Genomic DNA, 27,355 nt, shown 5'->3' on the forward strand with positions numbered 1-27,355 from the left:
ATTGGAGGTTGTCAAAACTTTCTTCTCGCTACCTGAGCTAGATTTGAGTCCAGTAGCACCATAGAGATCAACAAAAGTTTTAGACTATACGTTTTTGAAAATCAAGGCTGATGAAGGAAGATTTGACTCCTGAAAGTTTATTGCTCCCAAATCTTGTTGGTCTCTAAGGTGCTATTGGACTCAAATCATCAGACACCAGCTACCTGTTTGTATTTTTTATTTCGATGATGATGATTACTTTATTTTGGGAGGTTTAAACTTTTTTATTATTAAGACTTTAAATACAAACAAAAAGAGAAGAAAAGCACAAGTACATAAGCAGTGGGAAAGGGAGGGCTCCTGATTTCATTTGCATCGAGTGTAACAAACACACTTAAAAGATTTCTGCTTGCTGTCTAGTTACAATTGTAAAATTAATTTTTAATTGCTATTACTACCATGTTTCCCCGAATATAAGACAGTGTCTTATAGTAAATTTTGCTCTCAAAGATGCGCTATGTCTTATTTTCAGGGGATGTCTTATTTTTCTGTGTTCTGTTCGTCGGGCATGCTTCCAAACAAAAACTTTGCTACGTCTTACTTTCGGGGGATGCCTTATATTTCGCACTTCGGCGAAACCTCTACTATGTCTTATTTTTCAGGGGAAACAGGGTAATAAGTGAATCCAGATCGGCTCCTTTAGCCCTTGGAGCACTCCTATTTGCTGACACGGACTTACGTCAGCAAAATCAGTGATGCAGCTCATTGAACTACATAGGCCACTTCAGTGGTGGAAGGGGCAGTGTTGCTTTCAGTTTTGGAGGCAGCACGGGTGCACCATCCCTGGCCACATCACAGCTATTTCTTTCCCTAGGATTGGGCTGCCCATCTTTAAAATCTTCTGAATTGTTCAATGCAGTTGGATCAAAAATTAACTTTGTTTCAAGTCCACCATTCTTAGCACATTTCCAGCACATAATCAAAACACTTTTATGCATATTTGTCAATTCCTCCATTGACAGGTACCAACAATATATTATTTTATAGAAATTCTTTTTAAGACTTCAACTTTTTTTGTGGTTAAAGGGGCTTAAATTTACATTTTCCCATTGTTCCATTTGTATATTATGCCCAAAGTTGATGGCATTTTCATCATATATTAATTTCCCTTCTGAAAAGTCTAAAATGTCATATGTTATCCTCTTGTTTTCAAATATAATTTCCCACCTAAATAATGCTTCTTGTGGTGAAAGCCACTTAGCATTTTTGACACAGCCTAGATTTAAATTTGTCCCATATTCTCAATATGGTGTGCCTAATAAATTTTTTATTAACTTTAACTTTATTGTACCATAAATAGGCCTGCCATCCATATCTCAAAACCTGACCTTCTAGATCAAACAATCTTCTGTTTCTCAACATAATCCATTCCTTCAACCAAACCAAACAAAAAGCCACAAAATATAATTTCATATCATGTAAACATAGAACTCCTCTTTCTTTTGCATCTTGCAATGCTTTATATTTAATCTGAGGGTTTTTTTCTTTATAAGGGATTTATAAGACTCTTTCTTAATTTTTATATCCTCAGTCTTCTCATCAAGTCTTATGATTCTGTTCATTACTTCCAGAACTAATATAAACAAGAGAGGAGATAGTGGACAACTTGAGTTGTTCCTTTCTGTATCTCATATGGTTTTGTTAAGTCTCCATTAGCAGTTATTTGTGTTGTTTGTAACATATAAATCAGTTTCACCCATTTCATGAAATTCTCTCCAAAATCCATATTTTCCAGCATCTTAAACAAATCTCGAAGTGTCAAACACTTTGTATTGTCAAAGGTTTTCACGGCCAGAATCACTGGGGTGCTGTGTGGTTCCCCAGCTGTATGGCCATGTTATAGCAACATTCTCTCCTGATGTTTCACCTGCATCTGTGACTGGCATCTTCAGAGGATCCACTGTCAAACGCTTTCTCTGCATCAAGAAAAATCAAAGCTGCTTGCTTATCATTATGTTTATCTATTACTATACGTTTATCCAGATATTCCAAAATATTCAATATTGTTCTAACATTGTCCTTCAGCTGTCTTTTAGCTTTAAAAAACCCCACATTGATCTTCATGAATTACTTGGATCACTATTTTCAGTATATCAGCTGAAATTGTTCTACAACTTATAGTCATTATTCTGTAATAATATTGGTCTATACTTTCTTGTCAAAGTTAAGTTCATGCCCTTCTTTGGGTAATAATGTTCTTTCCATGACTGACATCTCTCCTCCTTGCAAGATGGAGTTTGTATTTTGCAAAAATGGGAAAATTTAATCTTCAGAACACTAATAGTACAAACCTGAAAAATTATCTGGACCTGGGACCTTTTCTAGTTTAATTTTTCTTGCAGCTTCCACCACCTCTCTTGCTATTATGGTACCATTCATAATAAAATATCTTGCCTTTTGTAATGATCACTACTTTCAAAATGAGATTGGTATCCTAAATTATCAATTGGAAGCTGCCTGTGGAGATTCTGTAGCTAAGAGAGAGGGTTGATACAGATAACCTTTAATGGCATAGTAGTACAAAGATTTAAAATAAAGTATAAAAATTAAAAGACAAAGTACAACAAAATTAAGATCATTTGTTTATGACCATGCATAAAAACCTGACCGTTTGCTAGAGCATCCCTGGATTCGTTGTTTAACAGATAAACAGTCTTCTGCTGGTCTGACCAGCACTCTTAAGCCCATCAATAAGGTTGAGATGAACTTTGTTCTGGCCCGGTTATGAAGGGAGCAATAATACAGAACATGGTGTACAGTTTCTGCAGTTTTCAACATGCAGATGCAAAAACACTCACTATGGGATGTTTTGGAGCCTCTTCCATCCCTCAAAGAGGAAGGAAGCACATTGCATCTGGCCAAAGTGATGGCACGTCAGTGCTCCAGATCAGAAAGAGCAAACAAATATCTGGCCATGTATAGGCGGCCATATGGTAAGCCAAGGGAGAGGAAAGAGCAGAGGGCATACATTTCTTAGTAAATAAAAGTTAATTATTGTACTTCTTGCTAGACTGGTTTTTTCATGTTTGTTTCAGATTGTTGACAAGAACAATCGCTATAAATCCATAGATGGGACAGATGAAACTACATCAAACTGGATGAGGTGAGTCTAGTTTTTGGTTACTCTATTTTTCTTGTTCAAAAGATTTGTGCTTAGACATTATTGCTTCTCTCTTGTGGTGCTGCTTCAGGAAATGGCTGTTTTAGACAGATTTTAGACAGATTGTTAACTATATCATCAAATATTCTTCCATTTTCTCCTTTAATTCAGAATTTTAGAGTTTTACAGTAGGTGTGGGAAAAGGATTCAGAAAATTTAGTAGCACAGATGACCCTTTCTGAAGTGGCTATAGGTCTCTGACTTAAAAACAAAAAACCCTCCAGATTTATTTTTCTTTCAATTCTCTTTTTCCATTCTAATTTTATCATTTTATCAGATGATAGAAAAACTTGAGGTTTCTGTATATATCTGAAAGGGATCATCCTTTGAAGTATTCCTGAGTGAGCTTTTTATTTGTTTGTTTTTCTTATTTTTGTTGGTGACTACATTGCTAGTTTTAGTTGTACACTTAAAGAAATGTATTCTAGTATACATGGTATTTTTGCAAAAAAGCTAACAGCATTTTTTTAAAAAAAAAATCTTAATGTAGTTTGTGTCAGAGGGTATCTGCGTTAGTCTGCAGTAGAAGAGCTTTAAAAAACCAACAGTGGTGGTAATTTTTTCCATTTAACACTACTGTGCAGAAATAGGTTGATGTCCATATGGTATATTCTGCTAAATATTCATGTATCCCTTGCAGCCCACGCATCCCAAGAAGCTGGGGAAATCTTTTTATTTTAAATACTAATATAATTTAAGAGTCACCATAAAACACTGCAAAATTATGCAAGTTCAAACCATGTGATGGTAGCAAAATTCCTAAAAGGGAACTAACTATTTTCACCTCAGTCAAGAAAACTAACTTCAGTGGCCGCTTCTTATGACTAGGGTTTAATCCTGAATACACTTACTTGTGAATAAAACTCACTGAGTTTGAATGACATCTTTCCACACGAGCATGTGTAGGGTTGGGTTGCCAGAGTTGTTGATAAACTATTTGGTGTTGATACTGTTCAATAACATGTTTACATCCACATAGAGTATTTTTGTGTTTTGTAATCTGTTTTATAGACTAACAAAGGGTTTTCAAGAACTGTTAATCTGGGGTGGGGGGAGTGTTTTAATATGTGTATGAAATAGTTCTGCTAGACTAATTACCAGCACGTTTAGGGCAAGCCTTCTTCTTGATGCTTGTGGGCAATAAAAACACAATTTGTCTGGCGGTGTCAGACCATGGTTCTCCCAGTACTGTTTTTCATTGTGGCTAGCCTGATTACTCTGGATGATAGTCGTACCATGTTCATTGTTTATTTTTCCCTCCAGCATAAAGTACTGTGTGGAAGTTCTGTGTGCTGCCACTGATAAACTATGTATTTAATCCTTTTAGGGAACAAAAATCTCAGCAACAGATTTGACACTAAATCTACAGTAGTGTTGTGTGCCAATGTATTTTCTTTTGTGAACTTTCTGATGAAAGTCATTTTTATAGAATTCTGCTTATTCAGTTTGCAGGTAGCTGAAAAAGACAGGAAAAGATTCAAAAGCATGTTGGAAACCTGGAAAACTTGTCAGCCTGTTTTGATGGAAAGGGTTAATTCCATTCTTATTCCATTACTTATTCCAACTCTTTTGAATCTAGATTTATTCTACCTGTCCCTACCAAAATTATCCTGGAATTTCTCATTCATATTTCGACCATACAGAAGCTTCTTGAAATTCTGTATTAAAGTATGTTGATTAAGCCTCAGTGAAGCTAAAAGGCAATTTAACCACCTTGTTGGAGCCATACTATGTGTTCTGAAGGTAATTTGCTATTGGATCCTCAAATATTATCTGAAGTTTAAAAAAACAGATGCTCACACACACAAATGTACTGGTTTCTCCATTGGGCATGATCCCTTGCAGCTGTCACTAAATGTGAGGAGAGGGCAGGAACCATACAGGTATCTTTTTTTCTGACTGTAGCTAATAGCTCTGGTAGGGAGAAGAGTTTTTCAGGAAACAGCACAAAGAGTAGAAAGGGTTAAACCTCCCCCCCCCCCACCTTGCCTCTCAGTATAGGTGCTGTCCTATTGCTACTTTTTAATGTCAATAATTATTTGTGATATATAACATGGTCTTATTGCTTTCCTGGTCCCCAAATGTTTAGCTCCTCATGGTTTGTGGGGTTGGTGGGGAGTCTGTACTGCCTTCTTTATTATAGAGGAACTTCTACCACTTTAACTGTAAAACTGGAGATGGAGCAATATAGGAAATGAAAATTAATCAGTCCCATGGAGAGGAGATGAAAAGTACTCTGTGATACAGAGTAATACACTGTATTTTTCTCCTTCATTCTGCTAAAGAAAAAGATGTAACCACTCAGCTAAGATCAACAAGAAGCCCTTGTTGAAACACAATTGTCAAGCATTGTTATCTCTACAAAGACTGTACCATGGTAGATAGTTTTCTTTCTATGAATTGCTTGGGAGGGAAGGGAATACAGTGGTCTGAGTTCAGTTTTTTAAAAAACAGATGGTTATGATAAATCTAGAGGGCTTTCTGTATGTTATATTGTATTTTCATAGATATGTGTGTAGTGTTACTTTCTAAATACAAGTGTTCCAGTATTGAATACTTAAGACTTTTCATACCTTTGATCAATTAGCATGAATGTAAGTTATCCCATACATGTATCCATACATGAACCAAACATATTTGTTTATTTTACAAAATTCATACCTGTCTTTCTGCCCTGATGATAGCCAAGACTGCTAACAAACTGAAATATTAAAACCAACAACAAACAATAAAACCAATAAAAGAGCTAAATAACAATTAAAATATTGGGTAGAAAGATAACTATAGATCAACTGAAGAAATGCCATCTGAAGCAAAAAAAAAAGGCTTTATCCACTGGTGGAAGATGGCCACAGAAGGGAACGGGCAAATCATGAAATGTGTGAAGTGTTTAGTCTTTAGACTTATGTAGGCTTGTGGAAAGTTACCTGAACTGATGTCGATACAAACTACTGGCCTTATGGCTGTGTGATATTGTGATAGTGATATTGTGATACATGTATCCTGTGCAAACCTTCTTGTCCATTTTAAGAGATTCTTGTACATGGATGAAAGCGTTACATTTGAGGTCCACTCAGTGGTGGGATTCAAATAATTTAACAACCGGTTTCGGTGGTGGAATTCAAATAATTTAATGACTGGTTGTTTACAAGCACCATTTTAACAACTGGTTCTGCCAAAGTGGTGCGAACTTGCTGAATCCCACCACTGGGTCTACTTCATGTGTAGATTTAGTAAAAACACTATAGTGTTTCCCATAATGTAAGCTTTGGGTTAGGGCAGGAGAATTCTGAGGCTGGGAAATCTAGGTTGGCTCCAAGGAGAAAACCTGCTTTGAATGCCCTTCACAGGGCACATCACAAATGCTAGTGGTGCTTGCTCAACATGAAATGGCCCTGAAATAGCAAAAGTGGAACTAACATTTCAGGTATGAAGCCTCAAATACTAAAGTTTTATACAATCTTGTGAAACAATGTGGTTGTGTGGTTGTACTTGGTGGTGTTTGTAGATGCTTTCTCCACAGGCCAGTGTGTCTGTTTTGAAATAAAACCATGTTATATTCTGGCATCTCATGTTCTTCTCAATTTCCTTTTACCTCTGATAGCAGAATCAGGTGAATAATTGGGAAACATAGCTCACTGTAACATTCCCAGATGTAGAAAGTCCATAACAGTACAGTGACTTTTACTGCAATCTGAAATATACTTTCCTAGAAGAAAATCTTTCCGATTAATGTATCACTTACTACAGAGTGGATCTGCTTAAGAATGCTCCACGTGTGGACTATTTGCCATAGTTGGTTTTAACCAATTAAATGATTTGTGTTCCAGGTTTTTTTTTTAAAAAAAGAAAAAAACAATCTCTGTCGTTGTAGATCTCTAGAATTTATTTTGTGTTTTGAGAGAATGTGCTGTAATTTTCTTGCAAAAGAATGACTGAGTCCTAAGCATGCTTACTAGGAAGTCAGCCCCATCAACTGAATACTTTTGAGTGTGTATCATGCAGAATTTCTTGCACATTTCTCAGTTTGCAACAATACTGTTTTAGGTGAAAATGGTATATTGTATGGGATGTTTGTTATTTTTTCTCCAGTTGCTATTATTTTAAAAGTAAAGTATCTGCCACTTTATAGAAAAGCTGACAGCTTTGTAAGGGTTCAGGAGAAGGTGAGCATGAACATATAACTGACCAAGTTTGCCTGTGGTTTTGGGGGTGCCTTACATTGATTTCATTTTACCCATTTGTGCTTTGTGGGATATTGGACTCAAGGAACATGACTGAACGAAAGAGGAAGCCCAAGTTCTCCAAGGAGGAGCTGGACATTCTGGTCACTGAAGTGACTCGGAACGAAGCCAGGCTGTTTGGAAGGGAGACAATACGTCTATCCCATGCTGACAGGGACAAGATCTGGGAAGGCATAGCCAGAAAAATCACATCGGTGAGCCAGGTCCCCAGATCTGTTAAAGATATTAAGCACAGATGGGATGACATGAAGAGAAGGACCAAAGACAAACTGACATTCATGCAGAGGTCCCTCTCCAGTTCTGGCAGCATGGGGAGGCCCTCGGCCATTGTCCTGACCGCCCACGAGAGAGCCATCGAGTCGACGCTGCATTCGTCACGCCAGATGTGCGGCTTCCGGAGAGCGGATCTGGACGTGGTTGACAGCCCATCAACTAGCTGTAAGTATTACTTTTCTTCCCCTGTCCCCTGCTGCACATATCAGTTCTGACAAAGAAGTGGATTATGTAAAAGATCAAGCAGCCCTACTTGTGAAAACATGCTCTTAGGTTTAGCCATTCATGTTGTACTTTGGTCTTCCTACCTTGTTGCCTTCCTAAGTCTTAGCTAATGAATAGATTGTGTTCAGCTGTATATTAAATGAGTTGGTATACGCTAGGATACTTTTTTGCTAATTTGGTCAAAGGTAGGTATTATGCAACTGCTCCCAGCCTATGGAGATGCTTGGATTATTTTTTACACACACATATATCCAGGGTGGGGAGGTGAGACACAAAAGGTTTGAACCAAATCTTCATCATAAATTAATCTAGGATATAGATCAGGGGTTGATTCCCATAGAAAAAGAAGAGGAAGGAGGAGGAGGAGTTTGGACTCCTTTCTCTTCTGTAAGGAGCCTCAAGGCAGCTTACAAACTCCTTTTCCTTTCCTCTCCCCACAGTGGACACCTTGTGAGGTAGGTGTGACTGAGAGAGGTCCAAAGAACTGTAACTAGCCCAAGGTCACTCAGCAGGCTCCCGTGTAGTCCTCCACTCATGTGGAAGAGTGGGGAATCAAACAAGGTTCTCCAGATTAGACTCCACCTGCTGTTAACCATTACCCCACACTGACTGTCCATTGCATGTAGAGATGCATTGACTGGCCATATACAACACTGTCTGAACGGATGGTAATCACAGTTTTGATGACATTTCCATCCCTCTAATGGGACAAAAAATTGCAGAGATTTGAGTATAACATATCTGTGCATTCATTTAATACAGGGGTCCCGAACCATTTTGAGCCTCTGTAGATTTGGAATTCTAACATGGCATGGTAGGCACAACAATGAAATGGGAACCACAAAACAGCTATCAAGGGTGATGGAGCCAGCCACAAAATGATTGTCACACCTTAACTTAAGTAACATAGTGCAGATCCTTGAGCTGTAGTGGCAGCTGCTGCCGAAGCAATGTTGTTGTTGTTTTAAATCTGCACAGCCAATCAAAAGGCTTGCTGGGAAAAAGCCACACCTGGCCTCACCCACTTCCTCAAAACACTTGGTGGTCCCCAGTAAAGGTTCTGGTGGGCCCGTGGGAATTGTGTTGGGGACCCCTGATTTAATACATATGGTATTTTGTGCCCATGCCAATGCCTGTCAGGATCATCATTTCCTCTCTCAGACAGTGAATTATCAGATTGATTCACAATCTATGGGATTTCTAATTAGTTATTTGAGGAGGAAATGTGTTTGGGGGGGGGTTACTTGTTCTTTCCCCCATCCCTCGATGTTTACTGAAATTGCAGGTGTGGGCAGGGAGCATAATCATGAAGTTCCACAATGCCAAGGTTTACAAAAGGTAGCACAAGTATATCTATGACCACTGTATGAAAAGTACAAATATTTAATCCTAGAATTTCATATCTTCAACTGTTTGTGAGACAGACATTCTATCATGTTAGACAATAATTTAATTTGCATTAAATAAATTTATTAAATGTTCAGGAGCACTTTTCCGGGTGTCTCTTAATCAAAGAAATACCCATCCAGGACCCATGATGATGGGAGGAGGGATATTCCTTATTGTCCTTGATGAAAACCAGGGAACCTTAGCAAAGCCAAAAGGGCACTTTTATGCAATCTCTAAATCATGGGATTGTTGCAGTGAACATGCATGGAACTTAAAATGTTCACATGCCTTTGATCTCTGCAGATGCTAGAGAGAAAAAGGTTTAAGGAGGGACCATTCTCTTTAATCCAGGGTTCTCTTCCTCAAAGTTTAAGAGTTTTGTAAGATCATCAAGCCCTAGGAATGAAAAATGGATCAAATCCTAAACAAGATGTAGCTAGAGGAATCCCATAATCTCTAGTGTGAACCATCCTTTGCTCTAATCACTTTAAGTCAAACATGACATTGTTGTTTTCAGTAGATTTTATGTTGTTGCTTTTGTGATGCGTAAGAGGATATATTAATCTGTGATCAAATCAGTTGGATGTCACATCAGGAGCATTTTGCTGATAACAGGAGATACACATTTAAAAAATGATTAAAACTGATGTTTGAGGACTGACTACTTAAAAATCATTCTGTTTGCTATTCATAAAACTCAGGGTAAGCATCACAAATCTATAAGAATTTGCTTTTCATCAGAGGCGTTCCAGGGGTAAATGGCGCCTGGAGACAAATTGTCTCCAGGACGCCCCCAGCCTCTGCCCCCCCTCTGCCCCTGATGCCCCCAGGTTGGGGGTGGGGCTTGGGGAGCAGGAAGGGGTGGGACTTCCTGCTCCCCAAGCCCCACCCCTGGCCTCAGTGCTTATAAAAGAAGGTCTCCCAGGCCAGGACTGCAGTCTCTTCTGGCCTGCCTGGAGGGGAGGTCAGACGAGACTGCTGGCTGGCGGCTGGGAGCCCAGCTGGCAGAGGGGGGGAGGAAGGGAGGGGGGAGTCCAGGGTGGGATTGAGAGCGCTTGGAGGCAGCAGGAAGTCCTGCTGCCTCATCGTTTTTGTGTGCCTTGGGCGGGGTCGAGGCACGTGAAAACGAGGAGATAGCAGGACTTCCTGGTCACGTGGGGGGCTGATTTTGCACCCCCCCACACATGACCAGAAGAGTGGCGCCCGGAACAAGGGGTACCCCTTGTCCCTAGGCAGATACGCCACTGCTTTTCATTGCTTTTACGGATAAAAGTGTGTTTCTATATGCATAAGACTGCTTTAGCAACAGTTTGCAGTATGATGGGTTAAACCTGAAAAAGATTCAAGAAGCCCATCATTTTCCTTCAAATGATTTTATGTTCAGTTGACTATGGGCAGAATTGCATCAAGAATAATAAAGCAAGGGAAGAAGGAAGTGGCACATGATCTCATACTCGGGTTTATACTGGACTACTAAACCATTCTAGATGCTCATCACCATGATCTTTATAATGAAGTCTGTCCAGACTTCTTTTAATTGGTTATCTTACTCTGTATTGGTGTTGAGCTTGCTCATTCTCAATGATTTGGTAGAAATGAATGTTTTGCCACTGTAGTGAGCTGTGCTACTACCTTGCAGTGGTGGAACCTTTTGCATTGGATGGACAAGCTGCTGATTTAGGGGTGTGAATCTTGAGCTTATGAGATCAATGTAAGAACATAAGAACTAGCCTGCTGGATCAGACCAGAGTCCATCTAGTCCAGCACTCTGCTACTCGCATTGGCCCACCAGATGCCTTTGGGAGCTCACATGCAGGATGTGAAAGCAATGGCCTGCTGCTGCTGTGGTTGCTGCTGCTCCCAAGCACCTGGTCTGCTAATGTACTCTAGCTTAGTACAGTCTGCCAACTAGAGGAAGTTCCCAGGTTATTTATTTAGAGAATTCATATGCTGCCTCTTTGTAGTCCTGTTTGAGGCAGCTCACTATACTTTAAAATCATAAAAATTATAAATATTCAAAACAATCTATGGGCCTAAAATAGCATAAAACAAACACGGAGCAGTATTTAAAAATCTACAAAACAGTCCTTTGCTATAAACCGGCCATAAAAGGTTCCAACATGAATCACTGGCATCTCAAGAGGATCAGAAAGTAGGTGATATGAAAAACCTTGACCCAAGACCTTAGAAAGTTGCTGCTTGTCAGAGTAGGCCATTGGTAGATGGTAGCTTCAGGTGTTCAAAACAACTGAAAAAAATAAACTTTTTAAGTTAAAAACTTGACTCAAAAACGTACTGCCCTGATGCCTAAACAACCATGCCATAGGCATTAGGCAGAGCCTCAAAAGGGATGGCGCTCTAAAGGTGAAGTTCCACCACTGAAGAGTCATCTCTGGTTGCTTCCTGTCTCACCTCTGCTGGTGGGGGGTACAGAGGGCAGGGTTTGGGGAGATGAGATGGGTAGTGCAGAAAGATGCAGTCCATCAAGTGCCTCAGCCCCAAGCCATTTTCAGCTTCAGAGATACCCATAAACAGACGGGCAGCCAGTGCAAATATTTTATCACAGAGGTTATATGATTCCTGCGCCAAACCCTGTCAGTAGTCTGGTTGCCACATCCTGGACCAATTGAAGTCATCAGAGAGTTTTGAAAAGGCAGATACGCGTAAACTACATTAAAAGTAATCTAACCACACTTTTTGAGGAACAATTGTAGCTTGAGAATTAGCAGAAGCACATAAAAGGTGCACTATGCCTTTAAGAAGACATAAGCCTTCATCCCTAGATCAGGATCTAGCATCCACCTCAAGCTATGAATCTTCAGAAAAAGCTCAGCCCCTTCCAGGACATGCTGACTCCTTAGTTCTCAAGCAGGTTTATCTGGTCTGAGTTTCAATTTTGTTGGGCTTGTCCACCCCGCTACTTTTTGAAACCTGTTCATTACCTCCACAGACCCGTCTGGCTGAGCTGATGCCAACAAATAGTGTTTAGTGCAATCATAGAGACAAATAGTGTTTAGTGCAATGATTATATTTCCAGCACATCACTCCAGCTCTCTGCATGATCTTTCCCAGTGGCTTCATTTAGATGTCAACAGTGGTGGGACAAGATAAACTCTTGTGGGACCCCATAGCTTAAACACCATGGGCCTGAGTAGCAGTCCCTCAGCACCCCCTTCTAGAACTGGCCTGTCATGCACCTCCACCCCAGTTCTCAACTCAGCCATCTTCTTCAGAAGAATATGGGTGATGGCAGAGCTTTTCTGTGGCAGTACTCATTAGCAATGTGTACAGCATCTTTGGGGGAAGGCACTTTCCCAAGACTTGAGGGGAAATTTGTGGAAATCAGCGCAACCTTCTATATAAGTAACCTTTTCTTTTTACAAAATGTGCCCTGGTTAATAGTATCAAAAGCTGTCAAGAGGTCCAGGAGACCCACAAGGGGTGCACTCACATAGTTATTCCTCCAGAAAAGATCATCAGTTAGGATGACCAAGGACATTTCCATTTCAAACCCAGGCCTCAATTCAGATAGAAATCGGCATTAAGCAGACAGCCTTGCTACTTGTCCTTCATCTGGAGAAGCTGCGACTGAATTTAGAACCTTCTGCGCGCTAACCACTGCATTCCAGCCATGGAGCTACAACCTTTCTCTGCTGAGTTATATCTGCCTTTGACACAGATTTCCAGATCCCAAATACGTAATATCAGAAATTGACTAAGAGTTCAGAATTTCTCACAGGATTAAGCGTAAAGTGATTTCCTTTAACTGACTTGATGCACTTCGGGTTCCTGTTATCTAGTTATCTAGTATGTGATTAGAACAAGTAAGTTATCAGCTGTTGCAGATTGTGTTTTAGTAGCTGTGTTTCAACATGTGTTTGTACGTGTCTTATATACAAGTAGATGCTTTCCATTTACCTGAGATCTGTGGCTTCAAAGCAGTAGTACCCAGTCATGTAATCCAATAGATATTAAGCAGAATAATGAGAACTTTACAAGTAACTCCAATAATAATATGGGAGTAGAGCAGTCTTTGTGCACATTGCTCTGTAGAAATAGAACACTGTCCATCTTTTGATAATATTGCTCTGGTCATACTTATTCTGCCTTGTTGGCTCAGTGATGGTTAAGTGAATTCTTCAATCTGTCTCGAAAGGTCGTTGGATTTTACCAAAATGCCAAGATTTGTTGATTTTATTTGAAGCAGACTGTTGAAGGGAAGTCCTCTTGCAAATAATCAATATTTCTTTTTCATTTTCAAGCTGATGAGGATGAAGATGTTCCAGGCCCCTCACAGAAGCATTTTTCATCTCTACAGAGGAATTCAACCGTAGCTGACCAGCTGTCTGTGCCGCCTTTCCTTCATTCTTCATCTTTATCAGATCATGTGGATGTGATTAGCCAAAGGCAGAACATGAAGCACCCGAGCCCATGTCCCCAGTCTTCCTGCAAGCCCTCTTGGTCAGGTGCTCAAAACTCTCCTATCTCTGGTTTTGACCATCAGCTTTTCAACTCCCATATTCAACAGACAGAGCTATTCAGGCAGTTCTGTCAAGAGCTGGTGACAATCCACAGAGACATGGCAAATAACATGCTTATGATTAGCCAGAAGATGGCTGAGCTGAATGGGCAGGTTAGTCAGATGTGCCAGACTCTCACCAAAATCAGGGATGAGCTCCAAACTTTGAATAAAAGCCAGGTCTCCAGTGTTAGTCAGGTAATTAATTTGCAGACAGCTGTATCAAAGAATCCTTCTGAACTCAAGACAGATATTAAGCAAAGTCATTCCAAGCAGACCCCTCCTGCTCGTACCACTAGGTCACAAAAGAGAAAGCACAATTTTTAGCTTTCTTTGTAAGGAGCGGGGGGAGAATACTGACTTGGCATACTTCTTCAGCAGGATCATGGGAGGTTAGCAGTATTCTTTTCTTTAGAGTAATATAAACCACGTCAGCTTCACAGTAGGGCTTGGCTCTTTGCACTTTGAATCACAGAACCAGAACATGCAATGTAGTTGTGACACAATAAATAAGAATAAGCGATATTTAAGGGATTTTCCCGCATTACAGAGTTAAGATATGTGTAGATCTGTTTTCTTGATCTCTAGTGCTTAGGAAACATCATTGTTTAAGCTTATGTACACAATTGCATTTAAAATTAAAATAATACACAAAAATATCTGTTTTTGTTCAGCTTTGCTTCTGCACATGGCACTGTGTGGATGGGAAATGTAGAATTGCACTGTTAAAACACTTTCTTGGGAGAAAGCCCCATTAAATAACCTTGAGTAGGATTCAGATGTGACCTCTGCTAGAGAGCTTTCACACCTATCAAGGTTTATGCAAGTAGTCTTGGATGAGGGCTACAGAGACTTGGTATATTTAAACTGGCTAAATGTTGTAAAAATGCAAAAAACCATAGGAAGGGGGGGGGGAGGGTGTGAGAAAATTCCAAAGCTTGCCAACAATAATAAATTATTTTCTAAACATACACTGAAACAAGACCTTTAAGAAAGGATCGTGTGACGTCTGTTCAGAATCCTAGAATGCACATAAAGAATCCTAGAATGCACATAAAATTGCATTTTACAAGAATACTTGCTTGAAGATAGATTATTCTGAAGCTAGTAGTACTTGCTTTCCAAGCAGACATATTTTGGATGGCAGCAGCAATTAGCCTATTGATTTTTCTTCATTATCTGTCTCCATCTGTAGTACATCAGACTATGATTAGTGGGGTATGATTAGCTGGCAAACTGTGCTGCTTTTGTAACTTGCAGGGAGGGGGAGGAACAGGTGGAGGAACAGAATCAAGCAAAAATGGAGCATGCCCAAATTCCAGAGGATACACCAGTGTAGTCCTACCTGCAACAGAATTGCTGTATTAAGTTAGAGATACTACAAAAATGCTTTCTTTGGACCTTCTCTGTTGAAGATTTCCTTGCATATGTTTTCTTATGCCAGTTTACTGTTTAACATTGTGAGAGGCAAATGAAGACGTATTCTTGCCTAAATGAATTATGACATGACCTTGCTTTATATTACTTGGCTATGCTCAGCTAGATATTAGGAGTTTAAACAGTATATTACTCCTGCTTTATAGCACATATGGTTAAACTGTATGGACCCTGCAATGTTTTTTGCACCTGCACTTGCTCCCCTGTCTATATTTATCCCTCGCACCCTGCAGCCAACTGTAACAAGAGAGAATTCTCTTTAGGCAGAACTGAATGAAACCACATTTGATGCCTGATCTGTAATGAGCTTGATCAACTTAGCAAAGCTTTTTTAGAACTGATTTAAAGGAACTCTGTTTCAGAGAAGCCTACTTTTCTCATAGTATTGTTGCCTAGTTACAGGGAGAAAAAGCCATATGACATCCTTTAAAGAAAAACATACGAGTTTGAATTAAATAGATTAAATATTTCTATATTCATAGAAATGTGAATTAAGCAGATAAAATATTTGTATATTTTGTTCCTTCTACAGCACTGTTTTATTTACTTGAAGGAAATATTGCACAGAACATGGAAGCATTCCACCGCTGAAATAAGTGGGTCTTGTTCCCTGCAAATATGTGTAGGTTGTAAGCCCCGTGGGGCAGGAAGGCACATTTTTTTATGTTAGTTCCATCAAGTACTTTGTGTGTTGATGGTGCTATGTATTGGAATGCTAATCATTACTGGACAATGATGATCAAGTTTCTAATGTAGGTTCTCAGGTTGTTGGGATTAATGAGGATGTCAGAGGAGGTGCTGGTGGTATAATTGCAAAAGCAGCCTCTAGGATTTCAGTGCTGGAAGAATTGCTGCTGTATAAGCTTTACAAGTAGTTGCCATTCTTGACTACTGCTAAGCTTTTTCTCAAAGAACTAGATATTCTGGGTTTCAGTAACTTGGAAATCTGGGTTTCAGGAACTTGGAAAGGGTAATATTTACATGGATCATCTGGGTTGGTTTCCTTTAAAAAATTAAAACCCAAACTTAAGAAAAGTAGGATATGCATTTAAAGGTATGTCCTCCAGTTTACTACTGTGGTGTGAAGAATTAGAAAGAAGGGGTTAATTTTCTTCTCTTTTAAATGCTTACATGTGATTATTTAAACCTGGCATGTTTTAAGTGCCCCTTTGGATTTTAATGCTGTGCTTATCCAATATTTTATTTCTTATATATGATGGAAAGTATTACTATTTTTGTTAACAATAAAGATATTTAAACTCTCATTTTTGATCTGGTCATTCTTCTGTCTGTGTCTGAAGTCCTGAGACGTCTTTTTTCCAATCAAAGTGTAGCGTTCACATTCATGTATCTCCTTTTGACTCCATGATTTCTAAAAGTGACACTTGGGCACAATATTCAGATGAGATTTCTGTGTTTTATTGAAGCTCTTATTGTTTCTCCTGAATTGGCCAGATGTTTTAGCTCTTGCCCACCTGGGATTTGCAGTTATTTGTACTGATTGCTGGCCAGTAGGTTGGCATAATAACCTCCCAAAAGACCTACTTCCTGTTGTAGGTCAGTTCCTTGTTATGTCTTACTTGCTTTTGTAGGTATCTGGATCAGGGAGTTACCTCTTGAGTATGGCTAGGGCACATGAAGCTATTGGGAAAGGATTTGATTATTTCTAGTAAACACATATTTTTAGAGGAAATAATTGAAAAAATATATATAACGTGATTAGCAGTATTTTTAGCATATGTGAAAGGTTTTTTATTTAATTTTCAAAATTTAAATGATGCAGTGTTTATTGTTTGAGAAAATAGTTTCTTGGTAAGCAGGTATTACTGATATATTTGTTATGAGTTTATGAGCAGGTTGTTGGAAAGATAAGATTAAAACAATTACCAAAAAAACAAGCAATAACCAAACCATATCATAAGTATTTTAAAATTGTAGGCTGTAATGGTTAATGGGTACTGATCAGTGGCTTATTCTAGTGGGCTATACGACGCTAGGAAAAGCCTTGAAGAACCAGACTGGGAGCAACTGATGCAGCCAATAACAGATAGTGGAAGTGCACTGCTAAGGACTCGTTTGGAGAACAGGCATTTCATCACTTGGGCAATAGAATCTAGAACAGCAAGGAGTGAAAACAGAGGACTGTTTCTCACAGAGGTGGTAAACCTGGGTCTTGTTGAGTTAGATTGCAATCAGGGACTCACAGGATTGAAGGTTCCACTGTAATAAGATTCTGCCCATGTTAAGCTCTCATTTTTGATCTGGTCATTCTTCTTTCTATGGCTGAAGTCCTGAGATGTCTTTTTTCCCATCCAAAGCGTTTCATATTCACGCTAGAAGCCAGAAAGAGGAGTTCTAGTCTAGCTTTTTCTTTGACATGCTGACTTTAAACGTGCAGATGTTTCAAAAGGAGAATTTAGGATTTTTTGGATGTCACCTGCACTCTAAAATGATCCAGCTGGGAGTGGAGTCAGAGTGAAGGTCAGAAGCCAGATCTGCAAGACCAGGGGAAGTTCCAAAGCAGCAGTCAACTGTAGCCTTTATCTCTTGGTAAAGTTCTTTATGACTGTTCAACCTTTGCCTCAATGAAACATTGCTCTGGCTTGGAGTCTTTAATTCCTAATGCTTTTTGGTAGCCTATAGGTATGCCTTCTGCGATTTAGGGTGGAGGTTCAAAGAAAGAAAACGTTGTGAACCTTTAGCATGATAATTTATTGGGTGGTTTCAACAATCCACATGTTCAGAGTCACTGTCATTTCTTTCACATTTGTTTTCACCACAGTGTTGAGCTGTCAGAGTATCAGAAGAACTGGTAACATATATTACCTCCGAATTGGTTTCGAAATAGACCTCTGCATCTCTACTAGAGACCAAGGTCATGATAATCAGTTCTGTGCAAGCTGGGAGCCTGCAAGAAATCAGGGAGATACAACTGTGAAATCTTCCCTGTTTACAAACAACACTCCCTGCAGGAATCCCTGAGCTCTCAAGACTCCAGCTGGCTGGCGTCTCCCATGCTCCCTTTCTTTTCCTTATTCTAACATTTGGAGGATCTCATCATGCCATTCTTCTGGAATGTTGTCAGTCCTCCGCAGACCACTTCTTTACATATTTTTTCTTTACTTCTTTGGTTAAATTATAAAGTCATTTTTCTACATATCTGGAGATTGCTCCAAGTAAGGAAAGACCACTTCCTTGATTGTGGTAGCCTTGTTTTGCAGCTTTCATCATCCACACAAGATCAGCCATTTTATAGTTGCACTTAACAGATACCGCCACTTTAAGGGCTACAGGTGTACTGCTTTCTTTCACTCAACATGTATTTTGATATTGTATTAATATGAAAGTGCCTACAATGTCTTCATGCTCCTGAAAAACTATATTTTATACAAAAACACCAAAATTTGCATGTTATACCTGTTAAACAGAAAGCAAAGATGTTTGACTTCAACTGATCCCATAACTGTACTTGTCCTGTGAGATCAGTTTGACAGATAGGGAGTCCAGTAGATGATGATGATTGAAAACACTTATTACCTATTTTTCTACATTGCAGAACTCAGGGCAGCTTCCAGTGTAAATAAAATAATTCTTTTAAAAACTTCTAAAAGACCACAATTTAAATCTCAATTAAGAGTGCCAATAGTTAAAAAATATATTAATCAAAATGTAGTTCTAAATAAAATAAATGAATATACTCTACTATAAACTAGTATTTAAGGCTGAGCGCCAAAGAGCAAGGGTTTCATATAGCTCCTTGTACTGCATATAGGCTTGAAATAGTTAATAGCTTAAAACTGATGTTAAATTAAAAAGAAAAAAAACAGCCAGGAAAGAGAGAGGGTGGTCAATGCAATATGACCTCTAAATAACTAAAAGATTGGTCCATGTCAGTGGCAGCAAGCATGTGCCAACCCTGCACCTGAAAAAAATGGCTGATTCTTAAAAGGTTGTTTAGCAAGTTGCAGCATCTTCCCCTGCCACTGTCATCTCGCAGTCCTTAGTGATGTGATTTGGTGACGCTTGGGTTTGTTATACAGTCTCTGGACCCCCTTTCCTAAATGTGCAAAGCTTCATATTTGGGGTGCCCTTATGCTGTTTCCACAATTACTGTAATCCTGGGCTATGTGTATGTTTCTCCTTTGTTGGTCACTCAAAAATACAGATGGAGGCATTTCACTAAAAGGAATTACGTGTCCACAAATTGCACAGGAATAGCTAAATCAGTTGGTATTCGAACAGTGCATAACTGAATCGGGTGTAAGAAAAAAGAAGGGAATCTATTCTGTGTCATTCCAAAGCATCTGAACCAATTTAGTCACACCAGATCCTAATCAGATTTTGGTCTGACAATTTCTCATTCCGTGCATAATGTATAAAGGATTAGAGTTTGTTAGTTGCTTCTAAGGCTGCTTTTTAATGTGACAATTCAGGATTCTATCACAAAATAAGTGTGTAATATGGCATAAGCAAGATCCTATGGGTATACATTGACCCTGATAGGCACTTTAAGAAGATCTTTTCTATTCATAGATGTATTCGATTTGGGATTGTGACTAATTGTCTTGTGGATGAGACTGAAATAGAGGTTGAAGATCATTGTTTTTTTTCAAACATAGATCAATATATGATTGCCAACTTAATTTTTCCTCTAACATTTTCCACCTCTAAAGTATAATTAATATGATCTGGCAGACACTGCTGCTATACAATATTCATTAATCCAAATTAAATCTGAAAAGGGTTCCCTTTCAAATACCCTCGTGACTCTTGTGGCTTTCCTTTAAAACATGCAGATTATCATAGGCACATAACAAGTAATAGCATGATTCATTAAAAAGAGTGAGGTTAATTGTCCAGCTAAGAGGATCAACTGTGACCCAGGATATCAGTGATTCAGATTTTGCCTTTATTGTGATCTTTCAGTAGTCTTAGGCACATTTTCAACTAGCATTCCATTGGAGAAATAACATAGCATCTTTGCAAAGTTGTCATATGAGCCATTAATAGAATATTTATGATACACTTTGAACACTCTTCAAGCATGATACAGATGCTAAGCATTGCTATCATTCATGCTATAATGTGGTGACAGTGATAGATGAAAATTCCAGATTTTTCATTGTCTTTCTGAGAACTTGTTTTTCACTGGCTGGGATTTATTTTGTACTGATGCTGTAGCAGCAGCATGACTGCTTGACAAACACATTACTTCTTGTAGAGCATGGTATTGCACTTCAAGAGTAATGATACAAAAATCTGGTCATGGCTTACCATAGCTATCCCTACCTTTTTGTATCTCTGACCTGGAACTTCCAAAGAAGAAGAATGTAATGGTTCTTTCAGAGTTTTCATGTGGAATGAAAAAAAAAATACTATAAAACATATTATTGCTTAGCAGAGGCTGCTCAGAATTGCTTTCATGTCAAAGGTATTCCATGCAGTGGCCAGTGGTGAGAATTTGCTGCTCTTGATTATAAGTGTATAAAGAAAAACACTTTAATCCAAGGGCCATAAATTGTATTTAAGTCAAATAAGCACTTTGCAAACATGCTCAAGTTCTTGGTCGGGGAAGATGCACTCTTGAGAACAATCAAATCTCTTCCCAGGCAGAATGGTACACCAGTTTCAAAAAGTCCTTAAACATTCCTTAGATATGCATGTTGTTTTCATACTGCCCCATCAGTTTGCATATTGTCATTCATGTCATCCAGTACTCCTTTTTCTGTGGTACTTGCAAGGTCACCCTCTGACATGGCTGTAGAAAAGGTTTGTTTTTATTTTTATGAAGCCTATTTGTGAGTCAAAATATGTCCTGTTGTCCTCAGGTATGTGCCCATATCTCGAGAGGAGAGAGAACAGAACCTTATGGCATTCCAGCACAGTGAGAGGATCTACTTCCGAACGTGTCGGGACATCCGGCCAGGAGAGAGGCTAAGGGTCTGGTACAGTGAGGATTACATGAAGAGGTTGCACAGCATGTCTCAGGAGACAATCAACAGAAACCTCACAAGAGGTGGGTGGTTTCTCTTCTTTTTGCTCTGAGGCGTTTACTATTTCTTTTTGAATGTTTTGCACACTTCAGCCAACAAAAGCTCTCAAAGCAGGAACAAACCTAGTAACATTTTCAGTACGCAGTAAAGCTGACAAAAATGCAATGTCTGGAGACTGAAATGAACAGAAAACCAAGTTGCCATAAGTTATCACAGGTTGGGCATTCTAGGTGTGTGGAGACATCGCATTTAGTTAATTCTAATTTCTGGGCATATATTATCAAGTTAACAGTGGGGTCCTGAACTTGATTCACAGTACTGCAGTCAAAGGTCCTGTTCACAACCTGAGTTCAGTTTTGACAGAAGTCATTTTCAGGTAGTCGACTCAAGGTTTTCTTCGACTTCCATCTTTCTGAGATCAGTAAAATGAGTACCCCAGTTTGCTGGGGTTAAAGTGTAGATGACTGGGGAAGGCAGTGGCAAACCATCCTGTAAACATAATTTGTCTAGTAAATGTTGTGATGTGATGTCATCCCATGGGCTGGTAATGACCCAGTGCTTGCACAGGGGCCTACTTTTATCTTCCTACTCTAGGAGTTTCACTCTGATCTACTGAATTTCATAGAACGTTGAGGAGCTACACCCAAGAATGAAATAGAGAACTCTCCTCCCTGGTTCTGTGGGTTCTTGGTGACTGCAGACACCAGAGAATTCCCCCCCCCCCCAAGTTCTGTGCATTTGTAGTTTCACAACTAGGGCTTCAAGGATTCTAGCAGAACCATATCCATAGCACAGCAGAAGCTTTTATTGAAACACAACAGAGGAGAAAATAGAAGAAAATCCCTTCAAAACCAGCCATTTCTGTGCTGCAGTATTAACAACCATGCTTTGGGGCTTATGAAGGGCTAATTTCAAATGTTTCCTTCCTCCTCCTCTCACCTCCCAATATACTGTGAGATGTTGATGTGCTTTTCTGATATCCCTGAATCTCAGTGTTGCAAAAATGCACATCCACGGGTCTTTGCAACCAAGGAATTTATTTTAGTCTTCATAAAAACCCAAATAATAAAATGTGGAGGAACACCCAATGCTAATGCTTACCAGTAATGCAGGTTTTTTGAGTCAAATAACAGACTGGGGAAAGATATCAGCATGCTATAACAAGACCACAGTGATTTTTAAAAGTACATTTGGGAGCTCTGCTATTCCTCTGTTGACCCCTTCTTTTTAACTACAGTGTCTGCTTGCCTGGGTATGTGCTTCTTGTGTCCTGTTCCCAGGCCTACTTTCTGTTGGTTCACAAAGGATAGTTATGTGATCAGATGGACTGTTTCCACACAGATGTTTGTTCTACCGTACTACAGCTCTGTTTTTGGAAACATCTACAAGCTTTTGTGAGGGTGAAAAAATTGTAGTAGACAAATACATGAAGAATAGGGCTACCTATGACTGTGACCCTAAATATAAAAGTCACTCTGTGGCAGTGGTTTTGTTAGATCTGTATTCCTGGTATCTCTCATAACAGTTTCCCAGACCAGATCAATGTAGGTTTCCCCTGGGGTTGTGTATTTTGGTCACACAGTGCTTTAAGTTCATTCTCTTCTGTTTTTCTCTACTTTTGAAATGGTACTTTCACTGAACTACATTTGACATTTCAAATACATTCTTACTGTACCATTTGTGGATGTGTCCTTTGGATGTGTTTTCAGTTTGGGTGTAGAACAGGTATTTTACCTGAAATACATAAAACTGGTAACTGAGCTTAAACTCTTACACACAATTTATGAGCTCTCTTATTTCATGCATAATGAATTAAAACTGCTATTCTCTTTTGAGCTGAGGAATAAACACAATGGACTAGATCCAGTGCCCAGTATTGACTATCTACTCAGTTTACAAACAATTTCAAGTAGTTCTAAATTGGCTGTAATCCATCTTGTAATGTTGTGATCAAAACCCTAAACCTTAAGCAGATATGATCTACAAGAGGCAAATTAGCTATCTTTGTCTCTAGAATTCTCACCAGCATCATTACTTTCAGCTGCTGCTTTGATGCTTTGACTTGGTAAAAGGCATTCCTTTGTAAAATGTGGACTCCTGGAAGGTGGAAGAGTTGTTGTCAGGCCCACTGTTATATATGAGTGCATGGAACATATTACTAAGATGCTGTGTTAGCATTATAAATAAGATTTCATCCCTGTCTCACACATACAAAGATACCAATCATCAAAAGCCTATTTAAAAAAAAAAAAGACCAGAGGGTTAACATTTATGAACTACACTACAAGCAAGCCTTTATTGGCATAGAACATTTGTGAACTGCTAATTAAGGGAACGCCACATACTGAACCATCTCTATAGGTCAATGAAGCCCCTTGTTTTTTCACAAACTTCAGGGTCGGGGCTATCAGCTTGTAAAGATACCTAATGGTGTACGAAGGAATTTGTCATAAAGGCAGGAGCGAGGGGATGCTTAGCTAGAAGCAGATCTAGAGAGCCTAGTCTATCCACATAGCAGAAAGCATTGGTAAGGTGCTGAGGAGCCGGAATCAGGGGCCGGAATCAATCAGATCACAGTAAAAACAACAAAAATGAATGTGGAGGCATAGATAAGAATCTTTTTCTCTGAAATTATCTTTTTTTTAAAAAATTGGAGTGAGTTTTTTACGTAAAGGATCATTAAGAACAAGCGCTCTTCCCAACAGTCTGTCCATTTTATTTCCTCAGATCTCTACCATCAAATTCTGCTGTATGTACAGGCAGTAGGGCAGTTCAGCTCACAAGATGAACCCATGAGTATTACACCTCTGGCCCTTTCCAAGCAGCCTTCTGGACAGAGGGACAAAGCTTCCTTCAGTCCTAGGTGCTCATTAGAGACTGAAGGAACTTATTTTGTGAGTTTCCCTAAAGAGAGATTAAGCCTTGTACTCCTTTCCTTGTCTTGAGTGTGAATATGGGACTTGCATGCTTTATTTTAGGGAGGCTTGTGAGACTGTGTCTGTGAGACTCTGATATTGTCCCCTCATCATCCAAAAATTCCATGATATCTCAACCTCTACTTAAGATGTGTCTGTATTTAAATTTCCCATGCATACTCCTTATTCCAGTTGTATACACAAATACATAATTACATTGTAGTTCCCTATAATTTTATCCTTGATATAATTGTGGTTAAGAGAAGGAGGTGGTCATCTTAGCACACTTACAGAGTCAGGGTGTTACCATCTGTCATAAAATACCCAAGATCCTTAAATTCTTGCAGTTCTTGATGAAGGCATTGAGACATGCCCATAGACACCTAATGTCATAGTTTTATGGGGCTGGAAGATAACAAGCACCATAATCAATAAAACTAAAATAAGTTCAGGCAAAATCCCAACAGATATTTTCAAACTGAATTTTTTCCTGGTTGAAAAACTTAATACCTCTCTTTTATAAGGATTTCTTAGGTTGTTTTTCTTGTCATTTGCTTTGAAATTTTCATTGTTTTAAAGGAGAAGTCTTTTAAGCAGTTTGCTTTGTTTTTGGTTGGTCTTATATTAAAGGAAAAATAATGAAAATCTATTCACGCTCAGGGTTGTGTATACATCACACAGGGTTTTTTTAAAAAAAGTTTAAAAACGAAATCTGTCGAAATTATGCAAGTTATCCATGTTTGTAATCATTTGCTAATTTATTCAGCATTTGCTAATCATAGGAGACTGTGATAGAACAGCCCCACTGATATGCAGACCCTGTTCTGTTTTGCCCTTCTGCGTCTGACTTTCCCAACCCTTGGAGGAGTTTTTCTCTCCTTCTTTCAGTGCAAGCATTGCCACTATTTGGCCTTTGTAGGAATTTCCTACTGAGAGGATCAAGGCTCTCAGCTTCCCTTTCCTGCATTGTCATTTTCATGCCTCACCTCATGCCTATACCTCTAACTGCCTGGTGTCTGGTTACCACAGGAACAGTTTACTTCACTTGTGCACCACTGGACTAGCAACCTGCCTATTGACTGCCTCCTCCCCTTCACTTGGTGTTTGTTTTGAAATAGTACTTCCAAAATGGTGAACGGCTGTCTGTAACAGAAAACAGCTACCGATATTAAGAGTTTTAAAACATTTATTAAAAAGAAATGCTCACACTCATACTCTTAATACAGCAACAGATTGATCAAAGGATCCAAAAGAAAAATGTAAATGTGAAGTACCTCTGTCCCTCCCTCTGTATATACCCTAGCTCAGGGGTAGGGAACCTGCGGCTCTCCAGATGTTCAGGAACTACAATTCCCATCAGCCTCTGTCAGCATGGCCAATTGGCCATGCTTGTAGGGGCTGATGGGAATTGTGGTTCCTGAACATCTGGAGAGCCGCAGGTTCCCTACCCCTGCCCTAGCTGATGTTAATCTAAGACAGGCTATTTAACTTAAAGGTTCCAGTGGTTCTGAACAGTTCTCACTGTCTTAGAGTTTCTGTTCAGGCCTGCAGTTTCCTACCTGGCAATGGTCACCATAAGCAGGAACTCAGGTATAACTATCTGCACGGATGGAATCAGCACCAAAGAAGTCATCCTCCTTTTGCCAAGGATTCTTTACAATTCTGTTTGCCTACCCCTGGCAGGGCTGGTCAAAGAAGCTTCTTCTAAAGACTCTATCAACAGAAATCATTACTCTATCATTTTCAACTTTCAAAACTCAGTTTCCATCTAGATGTTACCTTGACTTGACTGTCTCATTGTATCCAGCCAGGCTTCTAACCAGGGTTGCGATTACCATGATAAAGCCTGATGGAGTGAGGCTGGAAAGTTATTGATTTTGACTTTCCCAGTACTGCCTGTTCTCTGCCAAGGGAGAGAAAACTTCTTAAAACTGAAAGTGAAGGTTTTGCTCATTCAGAAGAAAAACATATTTCTCCACAGAGAGTTAAGGAACTCTATCAGGCCTATATCTCTTGTTAGGAATATGACTGCCATAAGTTTCTGTGATATAATCAAGCAGTGGCCATCATATATTTTCAATTTTCATGTGTGTGAGGGCTACAAACTCATTCTTTGTTTAAAGGGAAAGTAAATCTCCTTGGTAGGATGAATTCTGCACCTAGTACCAAATAACACATTGACATGAAATCACAAAACAAACACAGCACTTCATTTCATTTCTAGAAACAATTCACAACTCCCTTTGCAGATTAATGTTTATTGAATATTAAACTGTGGGTGGGTAGTTTAAAGAATCTTCCATAAACTGTCTCTTTCACTCCCCTATTCAGTTCCATACTCCAGCTCAGTCAAGTCTTGTATATTTTTTACATTCTTGTCACATCATTCTGAAACATGCAATGCTAAAACACAGCAATTCTGTGTAACATGATAGTTGCACCAATTGCAATGTCACAAAGCCCTTTAGCAGCTTTACACTAGCATCACAGAGAACATCAGAACAAAATGTTTGCACCTGTAGTATCAGCATTTGAAATTTCACACTTAACCTATAGTTGTTACAAGACCATAAATATTCTTTCAAAATGAAAAAGAAAAAAAATCAGCATAAAGCAGCATTTTGTTTGGGAAGCAACCGTGTGTCTTGATGCTTGGAGTTATTTACACGATAGAAGAAAGATGGAAATTGAACCAAACTCAACATCTTTTGAATGTCAAGGTAAGGATATCTGGCTATTCCCTTTGTTCTGATTGCTAATGTACATAATGTCTTGACTATTTTGATAACTTTAACAGTGATCACATACTTAACAACCTTTTGAAACTAGCACATGCTTCAGTCTCAGATGTCATTTGCTAAGTTCTAGCTCCATTTGGTACTAAACAAAATGGAAACTGAGACCATAATTTCCTTGGGTTCTTGTGTTTCATGTCACACTTGAATAAAATAGTAAGGTCTGTACATTTTTCTGGTTTCATATAGAAATCTGTGGATTTCAAGCTTCGTGATATACTGAATACCTTTTACCAAGTCAAAGCTATCAATACAATTTCAAGTAGTCAATGTAGTCTCATTTTGATACATGTTGGCTATCTATTGTGTTAAGCCAGCTATTTTTAATTTGTATTCTCTTATAAGTGTCTGAAGCCTACATCTGTA

General features: G+C 39.0%; 1 protein-coding gene across 2 annotated transcripts in view; it reads left to right on the forward strand.

Annotated features, from left to right (window-relative positions):
• The window catches only part of PRDM11 (PR/SET domain 11), a 64,460-nt gene that overhangs the window by 24,239 nt on the left and 12,866 nt on the right, over positions 1-27,355 (forward strand). For both annotated transcript variants that reach the window (XM_048483724.1, XM_048483725.1), the window contains exons 5-6: positions 3,075-3,142; positions 21,115-21,302. In XM_048483724.1, coding sequence (XP_048339681.1) covers positions 3,075-3,142; positions 21,115-21,302 — 256 coding nt within the window. The remainder of the gene's footprint in view (positions 1-3,074; positions 3,143-21,114; positions 21,303-27,355) is intronic.

Source organism: Sphaerodactylus townsendi, linkage group LG02, assembly GCF_021028975.2.
Source record: "Sphaerodactylus townsendi isolate TG3544 linkage group LG02, MPM_Stown_v2.3, whole genome shotgun sequence".
Classification (NCBI taxonomy): domain Eukaryota; kingdom Metazoa; phylum Chordata; class Lepidosauria; order Squamata; family Sphaerodactylidae; genus Sphaerodactylus; species Sphaerodactylus townsendi.